The sequence below is a fragment of the Mixophyes fleayi genome, chromosome 7 (genome assembly GCF_038048845.1).
Source record: "Mixophyes fleayi isolate aMixFle1 chromosome 7, aMixFle1.hap1, whole genome shotgun sequence".
NCBI lineage: Eukaryota > Metazoa > Chordata > Amphibia > Anura > Limnodynastidae > Mixophyes > Mixophyes fleayi.
In genome coordinates, this window is record NC_134408.1 from 100,864,314 (window position 1) to 100,880,925 (window position 16,612).

The window sequence follows — 16,612 nt, forward strand, 5'->3', positions numbered from 1 at the left end:
TAGGCAAGTCTGTTTAGATTTATGTAGTTTTTTTTCTAATCAGTGTTTCTTTGTAGGTATCCTGGTTGTTGGGTTGTGGTACTCTGAGAATCGTACCCAGCCCATATATGCCTACTTCTGAAAAGCCTGCACAAAGGTATGGCTTCTGGATGGTATTTTATTTTTTTGTTTTAAAGATTTTATTTTTGCAAAGGTAAATATTAAGTATCCATCAGTGACACAATGTATTACAACAAAAAATATGAACATACAGGTAAGTACAGCAAACAGTGTCCATTAACAAATAAAAGAAAAAATTAAAGGTACAGACATTGACCCGATTTTACAATAAATAAAAGAAAGGAGAAACAGCAAAAGGAGGAAGTTAGAGAATAGAGAATAGAGAATAGAAAGGGGGGAGGTGTGGCGAGCCGCCAGAAGGTGAAAGGAAAGGAAAGAAGAAGTGGAACGGAGAGGTAGGAAGGATAGAGAGGAGGATCCAGGCTGAATGATGTTAAAAAGTCATGTGGCAAAAGGAATTTGAATTTGGAAGTATGAAGTCCATAGCGCCCACGCATTGTTAAATGACTTAGAGGTAATGCGTACGATACATGTCATGTATTTCATTTTATAAGGGTACCATATTCTGCTAATAATCATCTGCAGTGTTGGCGCTGGGGGTGGCTTCCAATCAGTGGCGATCTGACACTAGGCAGAAGAAACTATGTGACGGAACATCTTCATATGATTTCTGGTAGCAGATGGAATCCCTAGAGGGAGGAGGAAAAACCTGGGAAAGAAGGGGATGTCAATTTGCAGTAGTTGTGATGCAAAATTCTGAAGTTCCATCCAGAACAGACCAAGTTTTGGGCATTGCAACCAAATATGGAAGAAGGATCCTTTCATCATGCATCGCCTTCAGCAAGTCCGGGAAGATATTTTGTAGTTTGTTTTGGACCAAGTACTATCAATAAAGGAGTTTATATGCGTTTAGGGGAAGGGGAAGTGGAAAAGTGATGCTTTAGGGAGAGAAGTGAGGGAGGAGACCTTGTGGAAGAAAAGGGAGGAAATGCAGGGAGATAAGGGAGCAATGGAGGGGGGAGGAGAGAGATATATAAACTAGGCATTGTGAACATTTATGCAACATTGTAAGATCAACATCATAATTAACGGATAACATCAATCCAAGTCCCTAATAAGGTTACTAGATAAATAGATATTTGGCTAGACTCTTACTCCCATAAAGGGATAGAATATATGGGCGTGTGTAGCGGAAGACAGTTTGGTTATTAGATGTCCATAATGATTACATAACAATTAGGTAAACAGAAAAGCAAATACTCTCAGCAACAAAGGACATTGGATTTGCAGTGTGTGAGAACCTGAGTCCACAAAAGAATATAGATGGTTTACAGAGCTCTCAGACTCAACCAAAAAGTCCGGTGTACTGGGTATTCTTGCAGGTCGATGGTCCTCCGTTGTCCAGTCAGGAGGAGGTGCCGAATCTCTAGGAGGTCTCGAGGAATTGTTACTGGTGGTGGACAAGATCGCCTCTGGAAGAACTTCAAGCTTGGAGAGAATGTCTTGCCATTGGTCTTAGGATTTGGCAAAGAGGACAGAATTTCCTGTGAAAATTTGTAGTTGAAAAGGGAACCTCCATCAGTAATGAAAGTTATGTTGTTGAAGTATTCGTGCCATCAGTTGGAGGTCTCTATGCTTCTTGACGGTGGAGGGAGCTAAATCTTGAAATATCTGAAGTTGCATATCTTGAAAATCGATCATGTCTACAGATCTAATTGCATTAAGTACTTTTTCTTTTGTTTGATAGTAATGAAGGTGCACAATGATGTCTCGTGGCCTCTGGTCAGAAGCTGGTTTAGCTCTAAGGGCTCGGTGAGCTCTGCCCAACAGAAATTCTCTGTTTGCAGGTTCCTATGAATTGCGGAAGCAGGTGAGTGGTGCTCTTAGGGGAATGCAGCGTTTCTGGGGCCCCACTGTCAGGCCTGTCAAATACAACTACAGTGGGTTGGGTAAAGCTGTCGGCAGCGCAGCTGTTGTCTCCGTTTTCCTGGTGAGTGTATGTTTGTATAGTAGGACAGGAGGGCTGAGGTAGGTGTCTCAGAGATAGATTTAGGTCCCCAGTATTGTAGTAGACGGCGAGACTCTTCTTGTCCCGTCCCAGTTCTTATGGCGGGAACACAGGCCAGAGTATTATCATGGTGGTCAGATCGCCATATCAGGGTCAGTGGGCCAAAATAATCAGCACAAGGGTATGCTGCACTATTATTCACTGTTTTGGTAGTTATAGTTGTGGGATAGTAGCCCCAAATCTGCCATTTGGAGCAACGCAATGCCAGAGCTGGTGTAAAACGTCTTGCAGCAATGGCGTCCAGACCACATCCTTCCTGGCTGGTATTTTTAAAACTGAATCCTTAAAATAACTGTTATCCCAGGTTATTGCGCTGCAAAAGTCATCCCACTGATATAATGGATTTCAGCTTCTTAATAATATTGCAAGAGTATATTCTGTTTTAGTACAATTAGGAGCAAAGTATGGAGTAATCTAACCTATAACAAGATTACTTTACCTGGGTATGTTCCATGAAATCATTAAAGCCTCCGAGTAGTAATCCCTTGCCTCCTCGATCTGTCAACTCCCTCCATATTATGGGCGAACGCTTGTGCTTCCATTGATTTTTTACACATAAATCTATCAGCCATTTCTACGGGAACAGCAAACACAAAGTATCTGATTACATTAATATATAACATGTTTTATATCATTTTCTTTAAGGAAGCTCTTTCTTGGTATCAGACTGACTATCTCACAGCAAGATGCAATGGGATGCAAAGAATTCTCAAACACAAAGTCTCACATTAGAATAATAATAAACAGTGGGTTCACAGCACTACTTTGTGTGGTTTTTGACACCTAAACATTCGAATTGGCTGCATGTTGTCCTAGCAGTACTGACTTCAATTACACAAAGAATTTTACTATACAATGACATTTTGGGTGTTAAAAGTGGCTGGCTATAGAGTGTGGTGGGTGGCCATGCTTGAGACACTCAGACTGGTCAGGGAGGAAGAGGCTATTGCACAAATAAACAAGGATCTGAAGGTCAGCTTGGAATTTACATCAGAATCAACAGGGAGTGGAAGTCCCTGATATGCACAGAAGGAATATTGGTGTTTGTAGGCTGATTTAGTCAAGCACACTCTTCACCTCATGAACCACCCTTTATAATGTGTTCCTGCCTTAATACAAGTGATCCACTGAGATCCAAAGCTCTGTTTCTGACATCTACAATATGCTTGGAGTCCCTACACATTACACTTTCGCTAAGTCTGTGGTTTCCTGCTTGATTCCAATCCCATTCTTACATCACACTACTACAGTAATATTCAGCTCTACACTCACTTACTGAACCATATAAATGAGCATGTCAACCCCTCCCACAAGTTCTAGAAAAGTATACGCGCTCCTATGATTGGCTGCATTAGTTTTAACCCCACCCACTGAAAACTTAATACATGTGGATGTACAGGGGGTTAAAAGTAAATGCAATAGGTCCTGATCCTAGTCTCTCACACCTAACAAATAAACTAAGATGCCCTCAAAACACATTAGGATTCCTATTATTAGTAGTCATACCTCCCAATCATCAGGATGTTGAGTGATTTTGTGCACTCTGAAGTTCGGTAGGTTTTTCTGAAGATAGTCTGCAAGAAGTTCTGCTTTGGCATAGTATGGGCAATCTGTCTTTCCTGTGAAAAAATGATAAATTACTGGATGGAATTTGCAACATACTGCTGAAAAAGAATGCACATTTGTGTTGAATGAGAGATTTTGCGAGGGTCCCCTTGAATTAGAATTATGACCCTATGCTGCCGCCCTTTCACATTAGGCATCAAGACATCAAATACACGATCTGTCGCTAAGATACAGCAAAGCAGAATTGGGAGAGCTCTAGTGTGTGTCAGAGTTGAACAAGGCATGTCTATAAAAAAACAAAATACTTCAAAATACATGTGTGTTAGGTTGCAGTGTTTCGATTGACCATCACACCTGGGATTGTACATTTGCAGGTTCAGTGGTGAAAATAGCAACAACAAAGAACTACTAAGCAGTGGCGGAAGGTGATATGGTCAGATGAACCATCTTCCACCATGTTCTTGACAAGTAAATATGTCTTGCCAACCTACAGAACTCCACAGCTCTGAATACTTGTTTCCAATAATGAAGTGTCCTGGTGGCTCTCTCATGTTGTGGGGTACATTATGCTGGCACGGTTTGTATGCGGCCATTCTCCTAGTAGGCAGAGTCAATGGCAATTGCTGCTTAATGGTACTGAATAATCATCTTCCCCAAAGTTGAAACATTTCCTACCAGACAAAGGGGTTTCCCATCTTTAAATACTAGGGTGCGCCCTTTAAATTTTTATCTGGTGATCAATTGTGATCACCAATCAAAAATATAAATATAATAAAATATATGACAAAGGGAGGCATTTAGCTGGCAATATGCAGAGAAAGCATGCAGAGTAACATTTGTGCAGCAATGCACCTAGTTTAAAGATAATCAGGTTGAAGAAATATGTGTGGAAAATAATAGTTTAGTTTAAGTCTGGTTTAACTTACATACTTTGAAAGTGCCTCTTTCCACAGCTACAGGGTGTGTCTGTGCAAGTTTAATCAAACAGAGTGTCACATGCCCATCAAGCTAGGGCTGTGAGTTTGTCTCTTTGTTTAGTGTGACCAATGCTGGAAAAGCTGGCTAGTTGTTAGAGAGCTGGTCTAAGTTTAGCTAGTGTTTAGAATCGCAAGAAACTGTGTGGAATATTTTTAGTGTCAAATACTTTAGCATCCTGACATTAAAACTAAGTAAAAAGCAAGAAGTTGTTCTCAAATGGTTTACCAGAAGTGTGCTTGTGCCACAAAATACATGAATCAGTCACAACATTAAAACCTGTCAAGGGGCGGGATATATCAGGCAGCAAGTGAACAACCAGTTCTTGAGGTTGATGTGTTGGAAGCAAGAAAAATGGCCAAGAGTAACACAATCTGAGTAACTTTGACAATTGTGATGGCTAGATGACAGGATAAGAGCATCTTCAAGAACCAAAAAATATATATTATTCTAGGCGCTGAGAACCTTAATTTTCACAATAAGAATGGGTGAATATCCAAATATCCTGCAGCTGAATAGAACCTGTGAGTTCTAACAAAGAATTAGACAAAATACACAAAATCAGCGCTTGAATATAGGATATCATCCTTAAAGACTGAATCCGCAATATTGATGTATAAAAATCAACAATATGTATTATAAACAATAAGACATTAAAGAATCAGTGCACTGGTAAATATTACTACATAAAAAAATGTACAATAAAAGCCTTCACAATATCTGTCAGATTGACATTCGAATTAGAAAAAACAAAATAGTCTGTTTGTGTCGGCAGTGTTAAAAGAACATTCCTATCATGTAATTCCCAACCACGGATATAGCGTGAGATCTAGACGCCAAGAAAGTAAATTTCAGATGATGACAGTCTGTAAGTATGAACATTTGTCCGGAATAAACTTATACTTTTGGATATATTATATAAGTAATAATTGCAACAGTCACAGATCTTTCTACTCACTCCTCCGTGCTACAGAGTACAGCCCAGGAACGAGATGTAATGTATGTAATGGACTAAACATATAGAATGTATCCAATGACTTAGCAATAAAATTCAACTGCAACAAAAGATGAAATAGCCACTGATACCACTGATATGTTGAACCTGGACAATAGTCCCCTTCTGAAGAAGCGGTTATCCGTCAATAATTCACGATCTGATTCTTGTGCAACACTTGTAAGTTGATCCATGTTACTTGCTTAGCCCGTATAATAAGACCAGGGGGTAAATGTATTATGCTCCGGTTTTTTCATCTCGCGGGATATCGGCAACTTTGCATGTAAAATTTAAAGCGTGCTGGCTTGTAAAGGCACACTTGCCTTTACAAGCCAGCGCTGACTTAAATTTTACATGCAAAGTCGCCAATCTTCCGCAAGATGAAAAAACCGGAGCATAATACATTTACCCCCAGGTGATGGCAACGGATATATGCTCTGTATATCCTCGATCCTATGTCTGATACAGCGCTTGGCTGTTCCGATAGTAAGAAGGTCTTGGAATTTTGGAAGAAATTCACCTTACAATTTCTAATTTCAATAAATTTAGTATACTAAATGCTGTCATGGGTGTAAAGAAAACCCCCAAATCTTATGCTGAGATGTGCACTGGTGTGAAGTTATATGCCTTTAAAGCCGCAATTTTTTAACAAAAACCTTGCTGTTAACGGTTTTTTAAATTGCATTTGTGGCTCAATTGATTGAGCTAGAGAGTTGGGCAAGGTTTCATTTTAAAATATGGGCTTTCATATGAGATATAAACACAGCATTCTGCTTGAAGCAATATTAAAAATGTAAAATTTTCAAAATCAAAATTTTGATTTTCTCATAAAAGCTATATTTTAACATTTTTGAAAAACATTTAAAAAATTGTTCATACTGTTGTTAATAAATTCCCAAAGTTTTATTTTGGGATTTTGATGGGATCATCTGCTACAAGAGCTTTCAATTTTGAATGATTCGTGAAAATTGTATTTATTGAGACACTACACAACTGAGAAAATCAACCAAAATTTTTTTTTTCCAGTTCACGTTCCTCTTCAGGTGTGTTTGAGGACGAGATTTTGCAGACAGCGCCTGCTCCCACTTCTCGGCAGGCATGTTAACTTAAGAGGAAAGATACTCAATGTGGAAAGACACTTTAATTGTGTGGAATAGGCAGGCCCGGCGCTCCCATTAGGCAACCTTAGGCAGTTGCCCAGGGCGCCGGGACCTGCAGGGCGCCGCTGACTAGATTTTGTAATCTAGCGGCTCAGGAGAGGGTTGCAGCGGCGGCGGAGTGCCGCCGCTGTTTTTCAGTGTCCGCGGCGCATCAGTGAAGTATCACACTGTCTGTCACTGACAGTGTGAATAAAGTTCTCTCCCGACGCCCCCCTCCCCTTCCAGCATGCATCACTGCGCCTCTGTGTGAAGAAGGCGCGGATCAGCTAGAGAAAAGAAAGAAATGGTAAGTAAAATCTACTTTTTTTTTTAGTGTGTTCGCGGCGGGGGAGGGGGGGGGGACGACGAAATTTTGCCTAGGGCGCCGTGAACCCTAGCACCAGCGCTGGGAATAGGCCCATCTTTTACAGGGACAGGTTAAGTTTGGGTGGGCTTAATTAGTGAAAAGGCCCTGGGTCACTAATTTAAGCCCACCCAAACCTTACCTTACCTGACCCTGGACCATTTGAAAAAGCAGAGTGTTTACTACAGTGGACATTCCTCTATCCAGCTGGTCCATCACCATCTTTCTCATACCCAAGGAAGCCGGATGTTTTATGGATTACTCATACTTGCCAACTCTCCCGGAATGCCCGGGAGACTGCCGAATTCCAGATAGGTCTCCCGGACTCCTGGGAGACCTGACAAGCCTCCATGATGCGATTCTCTGGGATTCTCATCATTTTGGCCACGCCCCCGGAGCTAATATGACACGTTTGCGTCATTACTTCACAAGGGACGGGGCCAAGATGATGTGATTCGTGGAACCCAGCCCCGTCACGCCCACCTCTACACTGAGACTCCTGGAGGCCAATCTTTAAAGGTTGGCAACTATGGGATTACTATGGTAGATCTTCTTTGTAAGGTGAATCTGTTAAGTCCGAAAGGTCAAATGTACACCCTTTCTGGAAATACTAAAAGCAAATGAAGCCTTCAGCCAGTTCCAATCTATCAAGTAGCACCATTTATCCAGAGCAGCAGCACCAAATGGTAATGATCTGTAGTAAGCTTTCTTAATATGTGTGAAAGACATAAAATTTTCACAAATGGTTTAAATATTTCAGTATTAACATGTTGTGTCTTTGTACATAATATACATTAAAGGAATTGTTTAAAGAGATAAATTAAAAGTAATGAACAGGCTTAGATAGTTCCCATTTTCATTATTTTAAAAAACAATCCACAGTGAAAGCTCTTGTAGCAGATGATCCCATCAAGATCCCAAAATAAAACTTTGGGGATTTATTAACAACAGTATGAACAATTTTTGAGATTTTTTCCAAAATTTAAAAATATGGCTTTTTGAGAAAATTTTAATTTTGAAAATTTCACATTTTTATTTTTATTGAAATATACTGCTGTGTTATATATCATATGAAATCCCATAAAAAGAGGTTTAAAATGAGACCATGTCCAACTCTCAGGTGATATACAAATGCAATTTAAAAAAAAAAACGTTTAAAGCAAATTTTTGGCTAAAAAAGTGCAACTTTAAAGGCGTATAACTTCAAAACCAGTGCACATATCAGTCTAAGAGTTGGGGGTTTTCTTTACACCCATGACAGCATTCATTATACCAAATTTCATTAGAATCTGAAACGGTCAGTTTGAAATCCTGTGTTGATTTCATGTGGAATGACCCGTGTGCGTCGTTTACCTGGGGAAGAAATTACACCAGGACGCGCTACGGGAGGAAAGAAAGCTGGAGGAGGCAGTGTGTGATGCTCTGGGAAATGTTCTGCTGGGAAACCTTGGGTCCTGGCATTCATGTGGATGTTACTTTGACACATACAGCCTACTTAAACATTGCTGCAGACCAAGTGCACTCCTTCATGGCAGCGGTATTTCCTGATGGCAGAGGCCTCTTTCAGCTGGATAATGTGCCCAGCCACACTGCAAAATGTGTTCAGGAACATAACAAAGACATCAAGGTGTTGACTTGGCCTCCAAATTCCCCAGATCTCAATTCAATTTGGGCATCTGTGGGATGTGCTGGAAAAACAAGTCCGAGCCACAGAGGCCCATCTCATAACTTAAAGGCCTTAAAGGATCTCCTGCCAACGTCTTGGTGCCTGATACCACAGGACAACTTCAGAGGTGAATTGGTCAGAGTTGTTTTGGCGGCATGAGGGGGCCTGCACAATATTAGGCAGGTGGTTTTATTGTTGTGGGTGACTGATATATACAATTTAAAAATACTATATTTATATAAATATAATGGACCATCTCTTTTAGAAAACAAATTTCTGCCCCCACAACCATGAACAATGCAGTGGCAAGACATTTCATAAAGGGAGGTCCCCTTTTTCAAACAAGCAAGTCCTTTTATGTATTATCCGTTGGTCACTGGTGATCAGCAGACAAAGAAACACATATTTATGTAAATAAAAGTGGTAGGTGCATATTTGTCCTCCTGGCTAAGCTAAACCATACATATTGAGTAACAGTCATGGGTACCATTCTTGCTGGGAGACCAATAGCTATTCAGACAGGTATAAAAATCATTCTTATTTAAGTGTTTGCTCCGATTTCATTGAGCAAATAAGTGAAAAATGTTTAAGAAAAAAAAAGGCTCTGCTATTTTCTGGAAACTATTGTACATTCCAGACTTGGGTTAGACAGATAATTAGTGGAGTAAATATTAGATAAATTGAACACTGTTATTTTCAACTATTGCAACACTTTCCAGAAATGTGCATTCTAGTCTCGGATTACAAAGACACTAATGATGTTTCGTGAAACTGTAAAGTCTTCTAAAAACAACAAGGTATGATTAGTGCACAGAAAATGACTGATCTTGAAGTTGGAATTTGATGAGCCCTATCAAAATAGACTCAGAGTGCCCATGCTGTCCACCATCCACCCCCCTCCGGGAGGGGAGGGGAGATCATCTGGGACGGCCCCTTTCTTGAAAGAGAACCCACTGAGAAAGCCATAAACCTATCTATCCATTAATCTAACTTGTCTATTTATTAATCTTGCATATTTATCTATATATTAATCCTATTTCTTTACCCACTCTCCATCACTCCCTTGTCCACAAGCTACATCATCAAATAGCTACCCATCGGTTCTTACCCACCCTATTATAAATTACCACCCACTATCTATAAGATTAGCCTACCCTAAGTTTATTCTAAATTTAAATTTTTCCCACCAACTACTATTCTTTCCTATTTCCTGCTCTATTCATCTATTCACTAACTACACGTTTCTGAGTTTTACTGGTACATATGTACCCACTATTCATGCCACCTAAGTAATCTCATTCACCCATATTATACCCTATTTTCCATTGAGTCACTATCCTATCACTACAATCTAGTCATTATATCACCTTATTTCCATTCTAGATCTGACCCATATCCTTACATGCTACACTCATTTCATTCTCTCAATTTAATACTATTAGCATTCCTCTCCTGATCTCTACTCTTTTTTTCACATTCCTGCTAATCCACCTATAGATTTTATTTTGTTCCCCCATTCCATTATACTACATCCACACTATACTCATTTCCATCTTCTATTATCCCTAACACCTAACTTTTCTCTCAGTCCTGCATACCTTGCACCTAACTCTCCACTCCATTTTTACCTTCATTTTCCTTATCCATCGCCCCTATCCTTACCTCCTCATTACTGTATCTTCATATTTTACCTTCTTATGTAAGTATACCTGCATTGCAATTAAAATTGATATGTTTAATTTTTCCCAGTCATTTCCCTTCTTTGCAACAACCCTACATCACCACTGAAAGCCATCTTCAAGACAACAGACACAGTGCTTTACACCGACAAACAACTAAGTGGTGTGTGTGTGATGTAAGAGTTGGCCACAATGAATGCGTAGTGTGTGATATGTGTAGAGTGTTTGTATGTATATAATTACCATAATGCATATGTTGTGCATTTGATGCATGTATCTAATGGCCATAATGCATGTGCACTGTGCTTGATGTATGTATATCTTTATGGATTTTTGTTTGTATGAGAGATGTATGGGATATGGGACAGTATAGATCTGTGGTGGTAAAGTTATTTTGTGCGATACATATGTGAATGAAGCATAATGCCTCTGTGTGTTGTATCTATGGGGCACAATGTGAAGAATAGGGTGATGTGTGTGTGCGGGAGATGTATGTAACGTGTGTATGACGAAGAATGAACATGTTGCTGAGGAAATGACATGTGTTGAATAGAATGTATTGTCCATGAGTGACAGAATGTACACAATTCTAACTCCCACAATGTATTTCCATTTACACAATGCTGTCACCACACACAATACTTACACTCTTCTACAGCCTTAACTGCCACAAACACAATACTGAAACCCACTCCCTATCAACAAGGGATGAGCAAATCTCCCGTATTCCAAGTCTTAGAGCATTTTGCAATATTGGGTCAATTGTAAAGGTTTTATCACTTTTTCCAAGAAAAAGTAGAATAAAAGAGCTTTCAATGGTATAACAAAGAATGTATAATTAAACACTAGGGGGTAAATGCATCAAGCTGAGAGTTTTCTGGCGGGTTTGAAAAAACAATCAGATTCTAGCTATCATTTATTTAGTACATTCTACAAAATGACATATAGAATCTGATTGGTTGCTATAGGCAACATCTCCACTTTTCAAACCCGCTGGGAAACTCTCAGCTTGATACATTTACCCCTCCTCAGCTTTGCAACCCATGGGGGGGTCACCACCCTAGTTACGCTCTGCAACAAATTACTCTACAGTGTCAACCCAGAAAACTACAATTTAGAACTAGACAGGAACTAAATAACAACCCACATAAATGTTCAAAGTAAGCTCAACTTAAAAAACTCACTGAGGACTCCATTATTCTCTGGACATCTCCCAATTATTACTGCACACTTTTCTACAACCTACATTATACCACCAACACACACAATATAAATATTACATCACACTCTGCTATAACCTAGACTACACTGTCATCCTACACAGAATTTACATCTGCACTCTGCCATACATACCCTATACTATATTGTCACCCAATACAATACTGACACCCAAACTTAGTTACAGTCCACATCTATGGGTCACATGTAACATTTGGCAACATGTAACTTTCTGGTAGCAGTTGTGTTACGCTGGAGAAGAACAAAAATAACAAAAGGTGCATTGAACAGTGTCGATGTATCTGTGTACACAAGCATGCCCATATTAGTGAAAAGTGTACAATGGTGAGATGGCTGCTAGCAGAGAATAATAATTATTTTACCTGCGAGTACAAACTTCGCCATGCCAGCTGACAGTCAGAAGACAGGAGGGAGGAGCTTGTCGTTGCCAGACAACGCTAAACAGAGTATCAGGGGTGGAGATTGATGGTGACTGTACGTCCTGCTCTCTCTATTACCGGGTCTCGAACTACAAGTCCCTTGATTACTGCTAGTTGGTGACTGTTGTTGGAACTTTAGAGCTGAAACCACCATTATAAAATTCTCATTTGTAATAGATTCAGAGCTTTCTATTTTCAATAACATATTAAGCCTTTTGTCCTGCGTGAGACGCCGTACTTATGAGGAGTGGATTAGCTGACGTCATGTAATGGCGTTACCCTAGTTGAAAGTGTGATGTGCTAACTCTGCCGGCTCAAGGTGAGTTGCGCGTTATTGGTTGTATGCGGTAGGAGCACAGGGTCAGACGTGTTTGCCGCCTGTGACTTTGTTGCATACATGCCGGTCGCCGTTTAGATACCGCACCTGGGTACGTTTACTGCGGGATAGATGTATGTAAGGCAGCAGATTGAGGATATCTAGTGAGGGCGCAGTTTCTAGATTTTGTTAAAGGTAAACAGCTTGCAGCACAGTCGACTCTGTAGCCAAATTAATTACAGTAACAGGTGCAGTTGAGTCACAAAGTGTTGTTTAGTACTAGTGTGATTTTTTTTATGTCTATATAAACCACTGACATCTCATAGCGTCGTTGATTGAGCGGATCATATCACTAAACGTGCAATGTTATGAAATGGAAGGTAAAAGATGACCCTGCCACAATATAAGAGATGGGGGAACACTTGATACAAGGTAACAGAATATTAATTGAAGCTGCTGTTGGGGAAAGTACATGTGGCCAGGGCAGGGGGGGATCTAGAATATTACTGTCTTCCTGTCTCTGCCCAACAGACCTGCACACAGTGTGCAGCTGCAGGCAGCAAGCCCCTATTAGGGTGGGTGCTGCACCCCAATACAATAATATTCTATATACTAGACCCCTTCCTCCCGGGATCCGGGATGGATTGGGACCTTAAAGTGGCCCTGGAGAAAAATTCTGAAAGTGGCCTCATGCAGACAGGACCAAATAAACGGATAGGTGGAGCCAATACAAAATGAAGCAAGGATAGCAAACCATTATCCCTAACCACATTGGTGGTAGACAAGGCCAATGCAACACACAATGAAAAGCGTTTTAAGGCCTTCTGTACAAGGGAGGTATTTTATAAAACTATATACAATACAGAAAGCATTTAATTGACTGATACACAATACAGAGTGCATCCCAGTGACCGCTGTACAATATGGAGAGCATCCCAGTGACCGCTGTACAATACGGAGAGCATCCCAGTGACCGCTGTACAATACGGAGAGCATCCCAGTGACCGCTGTACAATACGGAGAGCATCCCAGTGACCGCTGTACAATACGGAGAGCATCCCAGTGACCGCTGTACAATACGGAGAGCATCCCAGTGACCGCTGTACAATACAGATAGCATCCTGGTAACCGCCATATAATACAGAGAGCCTAAAATAAATGTTAATATATTGAAGTGACTGCTATACAATAGAGTATCTGATATACCATACAGAGAGCATCCAAGTGACCTCCATAAAATACACTTTACAAATACACCAGATAAATGGTCAGTGACTAAGATATTCATGTATACACTGAGTAGGGTCTTTAACATTGAGATGTTTATTGGTGTAAGTGACTCAGCTCGGTAAACATACTGATCAGGGTGTTGTAGGAAGACATCATCCACCACTCAGATACTTGTGGCCATGCTGATGCCCATCTTGGCCTGTCTCATCCTCTCCTTCTTGAGGCCTAGTCGCACAGTGGCGATGGCAGAGGCCCCGTTATTGCTGAGGGTCAGGCTTTAACTAAGCAACCTGTTGGAGTGAGCTTGTGTTCTGACGGAGAAATTCCCTTCTTGGCTGGCAGACAGGAGAAGGAAGAGGGGTATGTGCAGCTTGGAGCTTCTTCTGTGGGGGAGGGGAAGCTCCTCTGGTGCCGGAGTTTGGAGAAAGTGGAAGCTGAGATTGGCTGGCTTAGGGGGGGTTGGGGTTGGAGAGATGTTTCTATGCACTGCTATCAGGAGATCTGCAAAGCCAAGTGCTCTGCCTGTGACAGATCACATGATCGCAGGGGGAATGATTCCTCCACCCCTGCGATCGGATCCTGGTGCCTGGCTGTCATGGTGACAGCCAGGCTGAAGACAGAATAGCGGAGACCAGCGGCGGGCCCCCAGGTAAGTATGTGTTGCTCATGGGGCGGGTGGCACGGGGGGCCCGTACTGGGCCCGATTTTTTCTGAAGGCGGCTCTGATCGGCCTACCTGGAAAAGTCCCGATAAGGTCTTTGGCATATCCGCCTCTGCATGTGTCTAATATAGGGCAGCGGTGTTATCAACCACCAATAATAAAGCATCTATTGGCTACAGGCGTTTCTGTGCATCTACTATTGAAATGAGAAGATACAGTGCAACATAGAGAAATGAAAAATTAAGTAGTCGTAGAAATGGAGCACTGTCAATCATAACTCTCCTTCTTCATTCATCTTAATCAAACCGTCTTCCTTTTCTGATTCTCTGGAAGAGGCTGTTGCCTTTAGCCTGCACAGACATTCCTTGTGGTTATCCTCCAGCTTGTAGTATCGGGTAGGGCACTGGTTTAGTTTAGCAAAGTCTAGATAGTTGTTTCCAGTAAGAAAACAGGCAGCCATTGTAGAGACTGACAGAGTAGCTTAGCAGAGGAAGAATGATTTGCAAGGAAAATCAATCTAGCTGCTGCATGCAAAATAGATTGTATGGGTGAGAGTCTGATTTGGGGATGACCAGTCAGGAGGAATTGCAATAGTCAACGCTGGAGATAAGTGCATGAATTAGAGTTTTTGCAGTGTCTTGTGTAAGATATGTGTTTATTCTGTAAATGTGTTTTAAATGTATGTAACATGATTTAAATGAGCTTGCAGGGGTGGGATTTATGGTCATGTTGTCAACAGAAATAGCAAGGTCAGGAGGGTAACTTCTCTTGTTGGGTAGGAATATGTTTAAATCTGTTTTTGAAAGATTGAGTTTGAGTTGGCGAGAGGATATCCAAGATGAAATGACAGAAAGGCGGTCAGTAACGTGGGACAACACAGATGGCAAGAGACCAGGAGAGGATAAATAAACTTGTTTATAATCCACATAGAGATGATATTGAAATCCAAAGAAGCTTATTAGTTTTCCTGATGACACAGGGGTTGTATTCTTAACATGATTCTTCTGTTTTCCTGCTGCTTTCCTTTCTCATCCCTTCCATACTGCAAACAAGATAGTGCAGCTGCAGCAGCAGACATACTTGAAGTAGCTAGTAACTTTTGTGCACTGGTGTGGCTGGATCCTCGTATACAAATGAGAAGAAATAACTTGCATAAATTTATGTCAACTATTGGCGCAGTAAGCTTTGTGTATATACTGTACATTGTATTTAAATCTCAAGTTTAGACATTCCATTGTTCCCTGTGTCCAGCGCTACACATGATGCAAATCATTTATAGCAATACTGTGTTGAAAGCTTTTCTGTTTGCAAGAGGAGATGCATGTACCTCTAACTAACTAGGAGAGAAATTAACTGCACATAAGCAAAAAGACCGTGTTCATTGGCCTATTCAAATGTAGTCCTGATTAGTTGGCTCCGTGCAGTGTATTCGCTTTCCAAAATTCCCTATTTATAGGGCGCTACAAGGTTTCCGCAGCGCTGTACATAATACAGACAGTGGATCAAACAAGGTAAAGCCGTAGAAAACAACAAACAAAAAATATCAGGACTTCAAAAGCTCCAAACATAGCTTTCACAGTGAAGTTGTAGTAGAAGAATAGATAGAGAGACAGGGGGGAAGAGGGCCCTGCTTGTTAGAGCTTACATCCTAAAGGGAATGCAAACAGAGAGGAGGCACAATGGGGAGCCATAGGGAAACAGTCGCAAGAGAAGTGAGTGGCGGGACAGGGGAAGAGAGAGGTTAGGAAATTGGGCAAAGAGAGCAGGTTAGGTGCATGGCTGGTAGGCTTTGAGGATCAGGATTGGTCCACTATGATTGGTCCAGTATTTCAAATGCTTATTTAAATTTATGGCAGGGGTGGAAACTGCACATATTGTGGTATGTCTGTTTGGGTACTCACTACCTTTTAGAGGCAGCTGCCTTAAAATCTAGTATTGAGCAAAAGAACATTACTACTCTTAAAGACCTTTCTCTGTTTATGCAAGACTCCTATATCTGCTGAAATCATATGACCTTTTGTGAACACACTATTTTATTTTATTCCACATCAGTATATTTATTATTTTTTTCTCTCTCCTATTATTCAGTTATTCTTTCTCATACTTTGATATTATTTTTAGCCTGAGCAGGGCCGCTATCAGGGGGGTACAGGAAATACAACTGTATGGGCCGAACAGCAGAGTGGGGCCCCACCAGCCCTGGACCCAAACAAATTTATTAGGGGTGGGTGCCTCC

General features: G+C 40.9%; 2 protein-coding genes across 2 annotated transcripts in view; one reads left to right on the forward strand and one right to left on the reverse strand.

The window, feature by feature from the left end:
* The window catches only part of MDH1B (malate dehydrogenase 1B), a 31,068-nt gene extending 18,774 nt beyond the window's left edge, over positions 1 to 12,294 (reverse strand). Inside the window, exons 1-3 of the mRNA XM_075180217.1 lie at positions 12,113 to 12,294; positions 3,635 to 3,747; positions 2,568 to 2,702 (exon numbers count right to left, since the gene is read on the reverse strand). Of these exons, the coding sequence (XP_075036318.1) occupies positions 2,568 to 2,702; positions 3,635 to 3,747; positions 12,113 to 12,134 (270 nt within the window). The 5' untranslated portion in view covers positions 12,135 to 12,294. The remainder of the gene's footprint in view (positions 1 to 2,567; positions 2,703 to 3,634; positions 3,748 to 12,112) is intronic.
* Positions 12,295 to 12,356: 62 nt separating this feature from the next.
* Positions 12,357 to 16,612, forward strand: part of FASTKD2 (FAST kinase domains 2) — a 43,547-nt gene continuing 39,291 nt past the window's right edge. The window contains exon 1 of the mRNA XM_075180216.1: positions 12,357 to 12,488. The gene's annotated coding sequence lies outside the window, so the exon portion shown is untranslated. The remainder of the gene's footprint in view (positions 12,489 to 16,612) is intronic.